Source organism: Lethenteron reissneri, chromosome 28 (genome assembly GCF_015708825.2).
Source record: "Lethenteron reissneri isolate LAM-NWPU_2019-01 chromosome 28, ASM1570882v1, whole genome shotgun sequence".
In the NCBI taxonomy this organism is placed as follows: Eukaryota; Metazoa; Chordata; class Hyperoartia; order Petromyzontiformes; family Petromyzontidae; genus Lethenteron; species Lethenteron reissneri.
This window is the reverse complement of record NC_083806.1, coordinates 5,281,816-5,297,193: the sequence shown is the minus strand read 5'-3', so window position 1 is coordinate 5,297,193 and position 15,378 is coordinate 5,281,816. Positions and strand designations below refer to the sequence as shown.

Here is a 15,378-nt window from a genome sequence, read left to right as displayed (position 1 = left end):
GGGTCTAGCCTAAGGCGAGCATGTGTATGTACGCACGTCAGCACGTGTGTGTGGGAGTGTACGTTTACACACACGCGCGCACATGCACACGCGTGCAGGGCAGGTCTATATAAACACAAGGAAGGACTTTGGAGATTATTGAAAGCCATTACAGGCGTCTCTTAATTAACGTTTGCTCGATGAGAGCAGCCGTGTTGCTTTAATAGCGTGTGTTAAAGTTTGAGAAGTTAAATTATCTCTGCTGTATATATACTTATAGACGTACACACGCAAGCACACACGCACATACTCAGTACAAAGACAGATATTCCACGTGTAGCATTACCAGACTGTTGGGGCAAGTGCTGATAGCGAGCACATTTATCACACACACACATGCCGAATTAAATTCCACACACACATATGCATACACCCATATACACCCCTCGACTCCAAAGCAGACAGGCACTCACGTACCCCAACACGCGTGCACCCACGCAACCATCACACAACAACAGCAGCAACAGCAGCAGCAGGGCCAACACCGCGGTTGCTTTGCATTCTTTTCGACTGGCCATGGAAGGGGCGCGGAGAAGGAGCGTTGACCTCAACAAGTACTCGATCTCGGACATGGCTGAGGCCAGCGCCTACAGCAAGAAGATGCAGGGCAGCACCGACGTAATATTCCAGCAGCAGCAGCATCATCAGCTGTACCCGCCCTGGCTGCAACGCACGCGCGACGCGATCCAGCTGCTGCTGATGATCTGCATCCTGGGCGCCCTCGTGCACGTGGCGATCAACACGCGGCCCGCGATCAACGCGACCAACGGCTCCCCTGGGGCCTCCAAGATGATCGGCGGTGACGGCGTGGCCGGCGACGTTAAGGTGGGTGGTGGTGGGTGGTGGGTGGTGGTGGTGTGTGGGTGGTGGTGTGTGGTGGTGGGTGGTGGTGGTGGGTGGTGGTGGTGTGTGGTGTGTGGGTGGTGGGTGGTGGTAGTGGGTGGTGGTAGTGGGTGATGGTGTGTGGTGGGTGGTGGTGGCAGTAGCGGGTGGTGATATTGGGTGGTGGTGGTGGTAGTGGGTAGTTGTGGGTGGTGGTAGTGGGTGGTGGTGGTGGGTGGGTGGTGGTGGGTGGTAGTGGGTGGTGGTGGTGGTGGGTGGGTGGTAGTGGGTGGTGGTGGTAGCGGGTGGTGGTAGTGGGTTGTTGTGGGTGGTGGTAGTGGGTGGTGTTGGTGGTGGTAGTGGGTGGTGGTGGTGGGTGTTGGGTGGTGGGTGGTAGTAGTGAGTGTATGGGCGAGAGACGGTGAGGTGTAGAAGTTGAGTGGGCCTCAAGTCGGGGCTGGTTAGCTCAGGTGATATGATCTGGTGGAGTTGAGTGCTTTAGCTGGTGGTGACCCGCCCATACTGGACATCTGTGAAAAAGAGCTTCATTGCTCATCGGATTCCTCCAGACGATTCTGACATGTTGCTGGTGGAGTGGAGGGAAGTAATTGAAATCAGTGGTGGTTGGGTGAGAGAGATGGTCTGGTGGAGTTGGAGTGCTTGAAGCGGTCTGGTCGCTGTCTGGCTGGCTGATGAATCGAGAGGTGAGACACTTTAAGAGGAGGTCACACAATTAGTTCAGAGGTCAAACGCCGAGATGTCACACACAGAGCAGCAGAAGTCCTCACCGACGGAGGAGAGTCCACTGGCATCATTAAACGCACGCGTCTTGCGTGTGTTGCCGTGTGGTCTACTGCGACGTTGTCACCTCGAGTAGCTGCGATCAGAACCGGCCCTAGACCTTTGGGGGCCCTAAGCAAAATTTGGTTGGAGGCCCCTTTGATGTATGATTTTTTTCACCCACTAGCTAGCAGTGACTCTAGGGGGTCCTCTGCTGGCCACGGGGCCCTTTGCAATTGCAAGGGTCGCTTAGTGGCTGGGCCGGCTCTGGCTGCGATGTGCCAACGTAGCCCGCTCAACCCTGAGATGCTGTGCTCGCGTCGGGGCTTCAACGGGCACGGTGGTCTAGCGAGTGAGTAGGTGGATTGAGCGAGCGAGTCGAGTCATCATCGTCGTCATCACGATCCAAGGGCGTATTTCGTCATTTGTGGCCGATTTTCTCCGCCTTGTACCAATGGGTTGTCCATAAATGACGTCACGTGATTTTGGCCGATTTTTACCCCCCCCCCCCCCCTTCGTCACACGGCGTCACAAAAAGTCAGACCCCCCCCTCAAATATGACGTCACAAAGCTCTGCCCCCCCCTCCCCCCAAATTTGTTTTAAACATGCTTCAAATCGCTGTAAACTATTGCCATTGTAGTGCTTATTTAATGTGGCGCTGCACTCTGATGTTGTAGGAGAAAACATTTATAAAAACGTATATTTAATTAAGTAGAACATGTTGTCTATATTTATTTAAAGTTGCGCATTTTGATGTGACGTCACATTTCTCAAATCCCCCCCCCCCCCTTCGTCAGACATCGTCACAAATGTCTGACCCCCACCCCACCCCCAATAGGTGCGTGACGTCGTTTATGGACGGCCCCTCTCGTCGAGTGTGACGCCGAAGCCGATTGAAAGCGCGCGAGGGGCCCACACTCTCGTGGCAATGTTTAGCGGCTGAACGAAAGCGACAAATGTGGTTGCGATGAACGACGAAATGCGTTTGTCAATCGCAGTGTGGCCTTTAAATGGAAGAAAAAAGCACTCATATAATCGGTGACGTTTCGAGCGATGAGCCAATTTCGTAGCTCATAAAGGGGGCCATACCTCTACCGACTATTTGTGTGCTGTGAAGAAGGGCCATTGCCCGAAACGTCGAAAATTATTATCGTTTTGCTTTTTAAGGCCACACACACACGCGCGCGCAGTTTTATTCTGGACCAACGCATTGAATATTCTTGTTTAGTCATCCGTGCACCGATGCCAATGCAGCAGCATCAGCATCACCATCAGCCAATGCGCGTCTGTGATGTGCCTGTTGTGCAGCTTTTGTGTCACGTGCTCGTGTTGTGTCACGTGCTCGTGTTGTGTCACGTGCTCGTGTTGTGTCACGTGCTCGTGTTGTGTCACGTGTTCGTGTTGTTTGTGTTGTTGCTCTGTGCAGATAGCGAGCGCGCCTCATTTTGCGAGCGACTCCAGAGCCGGTCAAGCGGCATCACTGGGTACGCATCATCACCAACATCATCACCAACATCATCAACATCACCAACATCATCATCAAAGACAAAGATCCCCCCGTATAGCCTTAACAGACTGTAGGGGCAAGTGCTGTTAGCGAGCACCTATGAACGCCGGAACGGGTACACAAGGGGGTGGGTGGTCACTACCACACCCGACCGCCTTTGTCTCCCGAGGTACTCATTTGAGGCTGAGTCGACCTAGGGGAGACGCAGGACTGGTTCAAATAATCGTCACCGGTGTTGGCCGTGAGCGGGAATCGAACTCGGGTCGCCAGGGTTCGTAGCGCAAAAAGGCGTACACCCAGGGTGCCCGCCTTTTGGCGTCATCTGGTCCAACACCAATGGAGACTAGGCTCTAATAAAAGCTGTCTCAGGTGTGGACCAATCAACTTCAAGGACAGTGCATATCATTATCATTATCAAAGTTGTTAATTTTGTTTGCATTTTGACTGCTTGTGTTGTGTTTATTGCAAACATGATGCCTTGTATAAAGGTGTCAGTTTTGTATCAGTTGAAAGGGTTAAAAACCTATTACCGGAATTGATAGCTTGAAAACATTTAGCGCGGGGCCCTTGAAAGTGCGGGGCCCGTAGCATATGCAGCTACTTTTGCTACTCGGATAATCCGGCACTGGTCGGACATCATCAGTGCGTGAGAGCCGGCACGCATTAGACACCACCACCGGGGCTTTAACAGCAAGCACGATGGTGATGATGGGGCGGTGGGGGGGTGTCATCATCTCTGTAATTTCGATTTAAAGCTTTCGTGACTGCAGGGATTCATCTTCTTGGTTCTTTCGGTAAAGTCACGTAGAATGGAAATAATAAAATTATATGATATTATCTTATTATGTTTTATTTTTATTATTTTATTATTTCCATTTACGTGACTTTACCGAAAGAACCAAGAAGACATGTCTGTAATGTCGGGGGCCGCACTAAAGTCCACCAAGGGTGCCCGCCAGTGTGCCCCCGAGACCCTTGAGATGCAGAGCGCTGCTCTAACCGCTCCCTGTGCCGTGCCGTGGCGTTGTCGCGCCGTGTTCGCAGAGAGCGCGGGGACATTGCGAGCGACGGACGAGACCATCCACGACCTGATCGTCAGGGTCAATGAAGGTTCGTTCCTCGCAACACAACGGGGATGTTGGTGCGCAAGCGCTGTTAGCGGGCGCCTGGATAAGGCGGGCACGGCACGCGAGGTGGTGGGGGTGGCCAAGACCACGCCCGGCCGCCTTTGTCTCCCCGGTACTGATGTCTACACACACACAAACTTCACCGGGTACTCATGTTTAAGGCTGAGTCGACCTAGGGGAGGCCGGGGACTGGCTGAGATAATCGTCACCGATGTTGGCCCTCAGCGGGAATTGATCTCGAATCGCCGGGCTAGTAGTGCAGCGTGCAGCGCACTGTCCACTGCACTACCGGCATACACACCCGTGCAGACGCTCACATAAATACACCTACTACACAGGCTCAATCACAGCCACATCTACTCAAACTCATACAAAAAAGACGAAGATCCCCCGTGTAGCCTGTAACAACCTGTAGGGGCAAGTGCTGCTAGCGAGCACCTATGAAGGTCGGCACGGCACACGAGGGGGTGGGTGGCCAACACCACGCCCGGCCGCCTTTGTCTCCCCTAGTGACGATGTTTACACACCGCACCAGGTACTCATTTGAGGCTGAGTCGACGTTAGGGGAGGCGCAGGCCCGGATCAGATAATCGTCGCCGGTGTCGGCCGTGAGCGCGAATCGAACCCGAGTCGCCAGGTTCGTAGCGCAGCGTGGCGCTAACCGCTGCACCACCGCTCATGCACGTCCACTCGCTCACACTGATCCACTCCCGCACCCATTCCAGGACTTCAGCCGGAGCTGCCGAGGGCTTGGCTCCAGAAAACAAATCCCAGAACCTCGTCTCTCCACCCCACCCCCCAACCGAGGGGTCCAGGGGAAGGCAGAGGGAGCGCGGTGTGGCTGGAGGGTTGATCCGGGGGATTGCACGGTTGGCTACGTACGGTGCGAAAGAAGTTCGACAATGTAAAACGTTTTGATGGCGATAATGATGAACCCTACCTGCTTGGTTCTTTTGCAGGCAAAGTGAAAGAGATGGGACTGCTAGAAGGAGACATCATACCCCCGGTAATGCAGCAGGCCAACGATGCTTCTCGGATTCATGCGCATTTCACAGCTGAACTTGTGCGAGATGACAACTTGTCGGGTCTTAGCGCTCACAAAGCGACATTTTTATTTATTTTATTTATTTTATTTTAACTGGTAAGGCCCACTCAGCTGTACAGTTGGTTTTCAGAAGCGACATGGCAACGCATTATAGTTGAACAAAAGTGGCTTACCACGTGGAAATGTATTGCAGACAAATACCCTAAAATGCATGCTCATCATCAACATCATCAACATCATCATCATCATCGTCGTCAGCATCATCATCATCGTCGTAGTCATCATCATCGTCATCGACCATGGTCGATCCACCGCTGAGTGAAAGCCTCATTCCCAAGTCGTCTTGTAATAGTTGCATGTTGTTCGTGTGTGTATGTTTTTTTTTTAGGTGCTTGCTGACTGCATTTGCCCCTACAGTCTGTTAAGGCTATACGGGGGATCTTTGTGTGTTAGCTGGAGTAATCACGTTACTGTGGTGGAGCCCAGGTCTCCCCGTCAGTAGTCACCATTCATTGCTCAGTGTTTTTTTTTTTCATCTGGGCTACACCTGGTAAGGCCCATTGAGCTAGACGGCTCTTTCGCAGAAACGACCTGGCCATAAATGGCAGCTCAGAGAAGTGGCTCATCACGTGGAAATGTATCGCAGCCACATTACTCTAAATGCGCGATGGTGATTCTAAATCTGTGTAGGGGGGGGGGGGGGGGTGAACCAGAGGACCCGGAGAAAAATCCATTCGACAAGAGAGACACGCAAACTCCAAATATACAGCAGACGTCAGGGTCGGGATCGAACCCACAACCTCCTATATACCAGGCGAGGTAGTTAACATCTCCTAGTCACAGTGATGATGACAGAGAGACACGCAAACTCCAAATATACAGCAGGCTTTAATTCTAGATTTGAAGCTTTCGTGACTGCAAAGATTCATACTCTTAGGTTTGTTTTCGGTAAAGTCACGTAGGTAAAAATAATAATAAAATAAAATAATATTAAATGAAATAACTACAGAATATTTTAATTTAGTTATTTTCCTTTATTATTTTATTTTATTATTTTTTACCTACGTGACTTTACTGAACAAACCTAAGAGTATACAGCAGGCGTCAGGGTCGGTATCGAACCCACGAACCTCCTGTATACCGGGGCGAAGTTGTTAACATCTCATCGCCACCGTGATGACGATGAGAGACAGAGAGACATGCAAACTCCAAATATACAGCAGGCGTCAGGGTCGGGATGGAACCCACAACCTCCTGTATACCAGGCGAGGTAGTTAACATCTCCTAGCCACCGCTGTGCCTCATCCTGTAGTGACGTAACCAGACGCCACGCGACGCCATTTTGGGCGGGAGAAAACTCACGGAAGTGACTTGCCCGTTTGTGACGTCACGCCGCGTGACGTCAGAGCTTCGGGCACATCCGAGGCGAGGCGAGAATTTGGATCGTGCTAAAATTTCGCCATCTCGGCCCAATTCTTCGGATTTTACGAATCCATCTGTGAGTCGGGGAGCTCACTCCCTGCGACGTGCACTGCAGTCTGCACAAATAACAAACAAAACAATTCTTCCCCGACCCAAATTCCCCAATCCGATGAATCCGAAATCATGACGTCACAGACAATGAAGTCGTGACGCGTGTGGTGACGCGTGTGGTGACGCGTGGACGTGTTCGCAGCTGCGGTGGCTCGCGCACTGCGCTGCGAAAGGCGGCGACCCCGAGTCTCGACTCCCGCCTGCGACCGATTTTCAGTGACGAATATCTGGAAGGGGAGGGGGGGAAAAAGAAAAAACGACGGTCCATCATTTGGCCTCTCCCCTAGGTCAACTCGGCCTTAACATGCGTGCACGTACTCCTCTGCGCGGCACTCGAACACGCCAGCGATGGGGGAGACAAAGGGGCGGCCGTGACGCGGTACCGGCCACCCAACCGGGCCTGGGCCTCCCCTAAGGTCGACTCAGCCTTAAAGAGTATCCTGGTGCAATGTGTAAACATCGTCACTGGGGAGACAAAGGCGGCCGGGCGTGGTGTTGGCCACCCACCCCCTACTCTTGTGCCGTGCCAATCTTCGCAGGTGATCACCAAGAGCCCTCGCCTCCAACGCCCTTCGCTCTCTCACTCGCTCGCCTGTCTGTCTGTCTGCCTGTCTGTCTGTCTGTCTGCCTGTCTGTCTGTCTGTCTGCCTGCGTGTCTGCCTGTCTGTCTGGTTGCGCACGCGCGAGCGCCGCTTGCAGAAGGCGAACGCGATCCGCAGCATCGTGAGCGACCCCTCGGCGCGGTGGCCCGCGTCCCCCGACGGCCTGGTTCGCATCCCCTACGCCTTCTCCTCGTACTACAGTACGCGCCGTGTCCGGCAGCGTGGGCTGAGTAGTGGCCGTGGTGTGCCGAACGTGTCTTGTCGTGCGTCGCCGGGCGGACCGGGGAGATGTACGTCAGAGGTCGCAACCGGGTACCCGATACCCGTACCCTACCCGATACCCGGCTACCCGTACCCGGCCGGGTACGGGTACCCGTTTGCGACCCTGGTGCGGCCGGGTACGGGTACGGGTAAGGAATCAAAACCCGTTTGCGACCTCTGATAATACGTACGTCGGACAAACTAAACACAACAAACAAAAATCAGTTCCAAGGAAATGGATCGGTGCTCCGTGGTGATCGGTCGTGGCCGCAGCCACCGTGGGTGTAGACTGGGCGTGGTATGCCAGGTGAGGACCTGGTCCCCCATGGAGACGGCCTCACGCCGTCTCGCTCATCGTCGCCGTCGCCGGTAGACTGCCGGTAGGCGGAAGCCGCGACCCGGAATAGCCGCAGCGGAGAAGCGGCTGTCACTGGCGATGAGCGTGAGGACCTGTGGGGAACTTATATAGCACGCGCATCCTTCAAAGCCAGCAGCGTAACGAGCATGGGGGCAGGGGGTGCCTTGCCCCTCTGCGCTCCTCCCTCGTCGCTAAGCTGCGAGTTGTGGACCCCCTTGGCAACGACCATGAGATTTGTTTTCAGAAGCGAAGACGGAGCGCCCCCACAGCGTTAAGTGTTTGAGGCCGTGAGCGTATCGATGCGATTAGGTCACGCCGGCGATATCGAATATCGGAGTCTCACCTGACCGATTGCCGCACCCCCTGAGCTGATAATGCAATTACTACGCCACTGGCCTAATCCATCTGTGCGTGGACCCATCAACCCCACCCCCCCCCCCCCCACATCTTCCTCCGGGTGTCATGTTTAGGCCCGGAGAATCTGGCCGTCTTTGCGCAGGCGTTCCAGGATTTTCAGACGAAGACGTGCCTCCGTTTCTTCCCACGCACGTCGGAGGCGAGCTACATCAACTTCTACAACGGCGGCATGTGAGTCGCGTGGGGCCACGGCCATCCAACGGTGTTGTCGAAGTGGCCAGTGACACAGGGGCCCTAGCCCATGGGCTCGGCAACGAAGACAACAAGAAGAGCGATTTTTTCGCGTCTAATTCGGTACAGGTATATCTCCATATATATAAAAGGCAACGTTGTGATTATGTGTGTCTGTTCAAAATGTTTAGCGTACTTCCCGACATGCAACAAACTTGAAATTTGCCATGTGGGTGCTTTCCAGATTGTACACCATGCAACAATTATAAAAATACACTTATTTTTTTTTTTGGGGGGGAGCTCAATAATGCATAGATTGTTTGTACGGCAAGTGAGCTGTGACGTCAAATCTGTCACGTGACCCGCACACGTGGAAGCGTAACGGATTGTAGTGTAGTGCTTAGCGCTTTGCGCTACGAACCCGGCGACCCACGTTCGATTCCCACTCACGGCCTTCACCGGTGACGATTATTTGAACTGATCCTGGGCCTCCCCTAGGTCGACTCAGCCTCAAACTAGTAATTGGTGTGGTGTGTGAACATCGCCACTGGGGAGACAAAGGCGGCCGGGCGTGATGAATCCAAGTCCCGGGCGAAGCCGGGTAGTTAGGCTAGTGTATATATACAATTTACTTTAAAATTCAATAGCCACAGTGCACGTGGTGAATAGGAGAGACGGTCCTTGATTAATAACGGTCACGAAACAATCCTCAATGCGGCTGTAGAGCCACAGGTTGCCGACCCTTGCCCCTTGGTAACCTGGACTTCCATGGTGACCTGGACTTCCATGGTAACCTGGACTTCCATGGTAACCTGGACTTGCATGGTAACCTGGACTTCCATGGTAACCTGGACTTGCATGGTAACCTGGACTTCCATGGTAACCTGGACTTGCATGGTAACCTGGACTTCCATGGTAACCTGGACTTGCATGGTAACCTAGACTTCCATGGTAACCTGGACTTCCATGGTAACTGGGACTTCCATGGTGACCTGGACTTACATGATAACCTGGAATTCCATGGTAACCTGGACTTCCATGGTAAACTGATCTTCGATGGTCAGGGGTAGGCAAACTAAACAACAGGAGGAGCTATTTTTTTGCGAATTTCAAGAGCCTCACGCGGCTGATCTGGAGGTTGTCGATCCCTGGCCTAGCTCACCCCCCCACACTCGCAGCCGGCACACGATGGTCCGCGGCTGTCTCACCGAACGACATCGCGCGATCTTTGACCACCGCCGGTTGATCCGCATCTCGGTGTTAACCGGGGCGGCCGCTAGAGCTCGACCGGAGAACCTCTGCGCCGTCGGTGAACCTCGGCAAGATGAGGAGTTCGCGCTCTCTCCATCCCTCGCACTCCTCCTCCCACCCTCTCCCTCCTCCCATCTCTCACTCCCTCCAATTCCTGCTTCCACATCTCCCCACTCTCTCCATCCCTCCCACTCCTCCTCCCACCTCTCACTTCCTCCCATTCCTGCTTGCACATCTCCCCACTCCCTCCATCCCTCCCACTCCTTCTCCCACCCTCTCCCTCCATCCCTACCACCCCTCACCCCCCCACCCAACGCATCCGCGTGACCGCGCCAGGTGCTCTGGGACCATCGGCTACCAGCAGCGCACGTCGACGGCGGTGTCGATCATGCCGGGCGCGTGCACCTACAAGGGCGTCATCATCCACGAGACGATGCACGCGCTCGGCTTCGTGCACGAGCAGTCGCGCACCGACCGCGACGCGCACGTGCGCATCCTCTTCGCAAACATCATAAGGGGTGCGTGCTCCTCCTCCAGCTCCTTCTCCTCCGGTTCATCCCTGGCTCCTCGTCTGGCTCCTCCTGCTCCTCTGGCTCCTCCCTTCGGCTCATTCTCTGGCTCCTCCTCCTCCCCTGGCTCCTCCTCCTCCTCCCCTGGCTCCTCGTCTGGCCCCTCCTCCTTCCTTGGCTCCTTCTCCCCTGGCTCCTCCTCTGGCTCCTCCTTCGACTCCTCCTCAATCTTCAATCATCCTCCTCCTCAATCCTCAATCATCCTCCTCCTCAATCCTCAATCATCCTCCTCCTTAATCCTCAATCATCCTACTCGTCGTTCTCTTCAACGTCGTGGTCATCAGCGTCGTGATGAATAAAACAACATTTGGCTGGGTGCGGGGGGGGGGTGGACCGGGGGGGGTGAGTTCAGATCACACAAGTAAGATATGTGTCGTAAAACCCCTCCTCCACCCGACACGAAGCTGTCGCGCGGTGAACAAACGTGGCCGATTTGACGATCGTCAGATGCCGCGTGGATCGCTCTCCCGACAATGCCGCCGGGGGAGGCGCTGCCGAAGCAGCAGCGATGCATTGGCCACGTCTTGATCGGCCGTGTCGGCTGGAGGATGGGGTCACGGCAGAGGTCAAAAACGGGTTTTGATTCCTTACCCGTACCCGGCCGCACCAGGGTCGCAAATGGGTACCCGTACGCGGCCGGGTACGGGTACCCATTTGCGACCCTTTCCCTACCCGTACCCATACCCTACCCGAAATTTGCGACCCTTTCCCTACCCGTACCCGTAACCTACCCGAAATGAGTGACAAACGGCTACTCACCAGTGACTCACGGCCTACCCGTACCCGTACCCGGCCGCACCAGGGTCGCAAACGGCTACCCGTATCCGTACCCGGCCGGGTACGGGTAGCCGGGTATCGGGTACCCGGTTGCAACCTCTGGGTCACGGCGCGTGTGTGAATTTAAGCGGCGGTCCGCCTCACCCGAAAGTAAATTGTGAACGGTGACATCGGTGGCGAAAAAGTCTCACGCGGTCAATTCATCAGCGTCGTCACGTTGGGTGGTGGAGGGTCCCCCCGCGTGTGTCCCACCGCCTGTCCCCCCCCCTCTCCCTCTTTGCCTGCCCCCCACAGGGAAGGAGTACAACTTCCAGATAATGTCCACAAACGACGCTGTGGGACCCTACGACTACAGATCCGTGATGCACTACAGCAAATACACGTACAGCTACAACTCGCTGCCCACCATCGTGCCCATCCCGGATGACACGGTGCTCGACGCATCACAACCACGATCGCAACCACAACCACGATCACAAACAACAACCACGATCACAACCACGATCACAACCACAACCACGATCACAACCACGATCACAACCACGATCACAACCACGATCACAACCACAACCACGATCACAAACACAACCACGATCACAACCACGATCACAACCACAACCACGATCACAACCACGATCACAACCACGATCGCAAACACAACCACGATCACAACCACGAATACAATCATGATCACAACCACGATCACAACAACGATCATAACCACGATCATAAAACAAAACCACGATCACAACCACGAACACAACCACGATCACAATCATGGTCACAACCACGATCACAAACAACAACCACAATCACAACCACAACCACGATCACAACTACGATCACAACCACAACCACGATCACAACCACAACCACGATCACAAACAACAACCACGATCATAACCACGAGCACAACCACAACCACGATCACAAACAACAACCACGATCATAACCACGATCACAACCACGAATACAATCATGATCACAACCGCGATCACAATCACGATCACAACCACGATCACAAACACAAATACGATCACAACCACGATCACAAAAAAATAATGATCACAACACAACCACTATCACAAAGAACAACCACGATCACAACCACGATCACAACTACAACCACTATCACAAACAAAACTACTATCACAAGCAAGAACCACGATCAAAACCACGAATACAATCACGATCACAACCACAACCACGATCACAACCACAACCACGATCACAACCACAATCAACCACGATCATAACCACAAACCCTAAACCGAAAATCCCATGGTCACCCTCGCAATGCCTGAGCACAAACCACATCAACGGCGCAACATCGTCACCCACACGACCGCACACGACGACCACAAAGCGAATTCGTTCGATTGGCCCCGAGTCCTTGCGAGCGTGGGCCGAGCGCTCGCGGCGAGAGAGGCGGGGTGGAGGTTGTTGGTGGTGCCAATGGTGGTCACCGGCGCGTGGCGAGCAGGTGCTGATCGGGCAGAGGGAAGGAATGAGCACGCTGGACGTATTGAAGATCAACAACGCGTACTGTGGGGGGGTCATACCCCCGGGGGTTACCCTCACCCCACCTTCGGCAGGTGTGACCCCCACCCCCACACCCCCCCCCTACACCCCCACGAGCCTCGCAAATCCGCGCCGACACAACCAACACACTCGCGCAACGCCGAGCACACACGAATAGAGAGGGAGAAAAACATATCACCGTGTAGCAGATTCAGCGTATTTCCTGGGGGGGCCACGTGCTCCGGGCGAGCATGAGGTAGAACGCATTGCGTGCCTCGTCGCATCCGTTGAGCGGTTGAAGGCTGCATCGGTGTCGAACGCGGCATACGCGAGGGTGCCCTCTACGCCGGCTTTTCTCTCTCTCTTTCCCACAATAACGCTACCGCGCGCGCCTTGCTATCGTGCACGCGCGTGATGCAGAGGCGACGCGCTCCGAGATAATCGTCGTCCCATTGCGCCACCCCGACGGGTACCAAATTGGCCGGTTTTGGGGTGAACGGCTCAAAAGGGAACGGAGGGTTCTGGGAGAGTCCATGGCGGAGTCTTCTCACCGGGATGGGGTCTCTGTCTCACGTGCCACAGTGACGCCGTGCAACGCCACGTTCAGCAGCGTCCAGGGCAACTTCATGAGCCCCGGCTACCCGACCGCCTACGTCAATCGGCTGGACTGCTTCTACAACTTCTCGGCACCGGTGGGACTGCGCATCGAAGTGACCTTCAGGTGAACTTCTCCGTACAACACCGCGCAGTATTAACCAGCGTGGGGGGGGGGGGGGGGGGGGCTGCCCGTCCAGTGCGAACCGCGAACATCTTCTGGCTGTGAGCGCGTGGCCTTGCGTCTTGCTTGCCCGTGCTAAAGCTCACACCGCGTGTCGATGTCGATGACGACGATGACGACGACGCTGATGCCTATTGTGACGTCACTGGCCGGCGTGAGCAGCATCTTCATGCTGGAGTTCGGCACCGCGCTCTGCCCCTACGACTTCGTCGCCGCATACAATGGCCCCGGGACCAGCTCGCCGCAGGTGAGAGGTGGGGGTTGGGGGGGGGGGCTTCCTCTACCCCCCCTAATGCCCCCCCCTTCCCACACCCCACACCCCACCCCCGACATTCACTAACCTGCACTGACAAGAGTTGTAACGCTTGGGACTTCTTCTCTCCGTGATTTCTTTCGCACGGCTGACGTCGATCAACAGCTACAAATTCACGCTCCGGTTAAACAGCCAGGAGGTTTGCAAAGAGCCTGTGAATGAGTGTTATGATGTCTCTCTTCTTCACACACCTCCCCCCCCCCACCATGTCCACCTATCTGCACCCCTTCCTCTGCTGAAGGGAGCGCAGACCGCATGACGGGTCCATAGTTAGATCAGCGGACGATGCATTGCGGGGTTTCTGTTCGGCTTCACGGGTCGATAAGGAAGAGTAGGCCAAAGGCTCACCCCCCCCCCTTCCCCAGCTGTCTTGCCACGATCATAACTGTCCCTTCCGCGCTCTCCTGAAGCGTGCCTTTCGCAATTGCCTCTGCTCACTCCCGTTTGATTGGCCGTTCATCGATTGGATGTGCGTGCGTGCGTGCGGGCGCAGATCGGCAAGTACTGCGGCTCTAAGCAATCGTTCACCGTCAAGTCGAGCGGCAACTACATGGTCATACAACTCCACACCGACGGCACCCAAGTCTACCCCGGCTTCATGGCGAGCTACAGTAGAACCCTCAGTTAATTTGGGGCTGACCTCGTGGTGATGCTGATAATGAATGAATAATAATAAAAACTCAACGCGTTGGTCAATAACACTGTATATATGCGACGTTTCGGGGGCAATGGCCCCTTCAGCAGCATAGCCAAATAATTACTGGAGTTGCAGACAGCGGCATCCTCCGCTTGACCTTGCAAGAGGTTCGCGGTTTCGGTTCCAGCGGCCGCCCCGATTAATGCTGCGGTGCGGATTGATTGCACTGGTGAACAAAAAAAAATGTTTTTCTGGCCTGGAGTTTTGCAGCTGTTCTAGACTAATTTCAGGGTGCTGATTCCAAATCTGATCTCAGATTTTCTCTATCACATCTCATTTTTATGCTATCGGCATACCCCATTTTCATTGATTTTACCCGAAATTAACTCTGTCACTTATGATTGCAAGTTGGTGCGAGTCAGTGACTGCTTTAGTGTTAAAATATGGTGCTGTATTTTTAGGATAGTGTGTTTATAATATCATTTTATGTAGATATCCACATTTATTTAATATCTTTCTTCTGCAGTTTTTATTGAAAATGCAATCTTTGATATCTAAAAAAAAACCTGATGTGATAGACAAAAACTGATGCCAGATTTGGAATCAGCACCCCAAAATTACCTTATCACCGTTGCAATACCTTACGCCAGAAAAAGTGTGTTGACAAAAACAAAAAAATTCACCCGCGCGCCGTCCGCTTCACTCACGGCGCACGTTAAAGATCCCACGCCGTCACTCGCAAGGCGAGGCCTCTGTGCGCCGGTGTCGTGGTCCGAATGTGCCAACATCATTCAATAATCCGTGCGCAGTATTCAATTAGGGTTACGTCCGTTTAGGTTTTTCACGAACATTTTTTGGGGTCAAATTAG

At 54.1% G+C, this 15,378-nt stretch overlaps 1 protein-coding gene across 1 annotated transcript; it reads left to right on the top strand.

Moving 5' to 3' along the window:
• Positions 1–555: 555 nt before the first annotated feature.
• Positions 556–14,500, top strand: LOC133348722 (astacin-like metalloendopeptidase). The gene is made up of 9 exons (XM_061561659.1): positions 556–864; positions 7,554–7,656; positions 8,546–8,663; positions 10,251–10,432; positions 11,555–11,691; positions 12,744–12,855; positions 13,364–13,502; positions 13,722–13,806; positions 14,366–14,500. Exons 1-9 carry the CDS (start codon positions 556–558, stop codon positions 14,498–14,500), a joined length of 1,320 nt encoding a protein of 439 aa, XP_061417643.1.
• Positions 14,501–15,378: the final 878 nt, after the last annotated feature.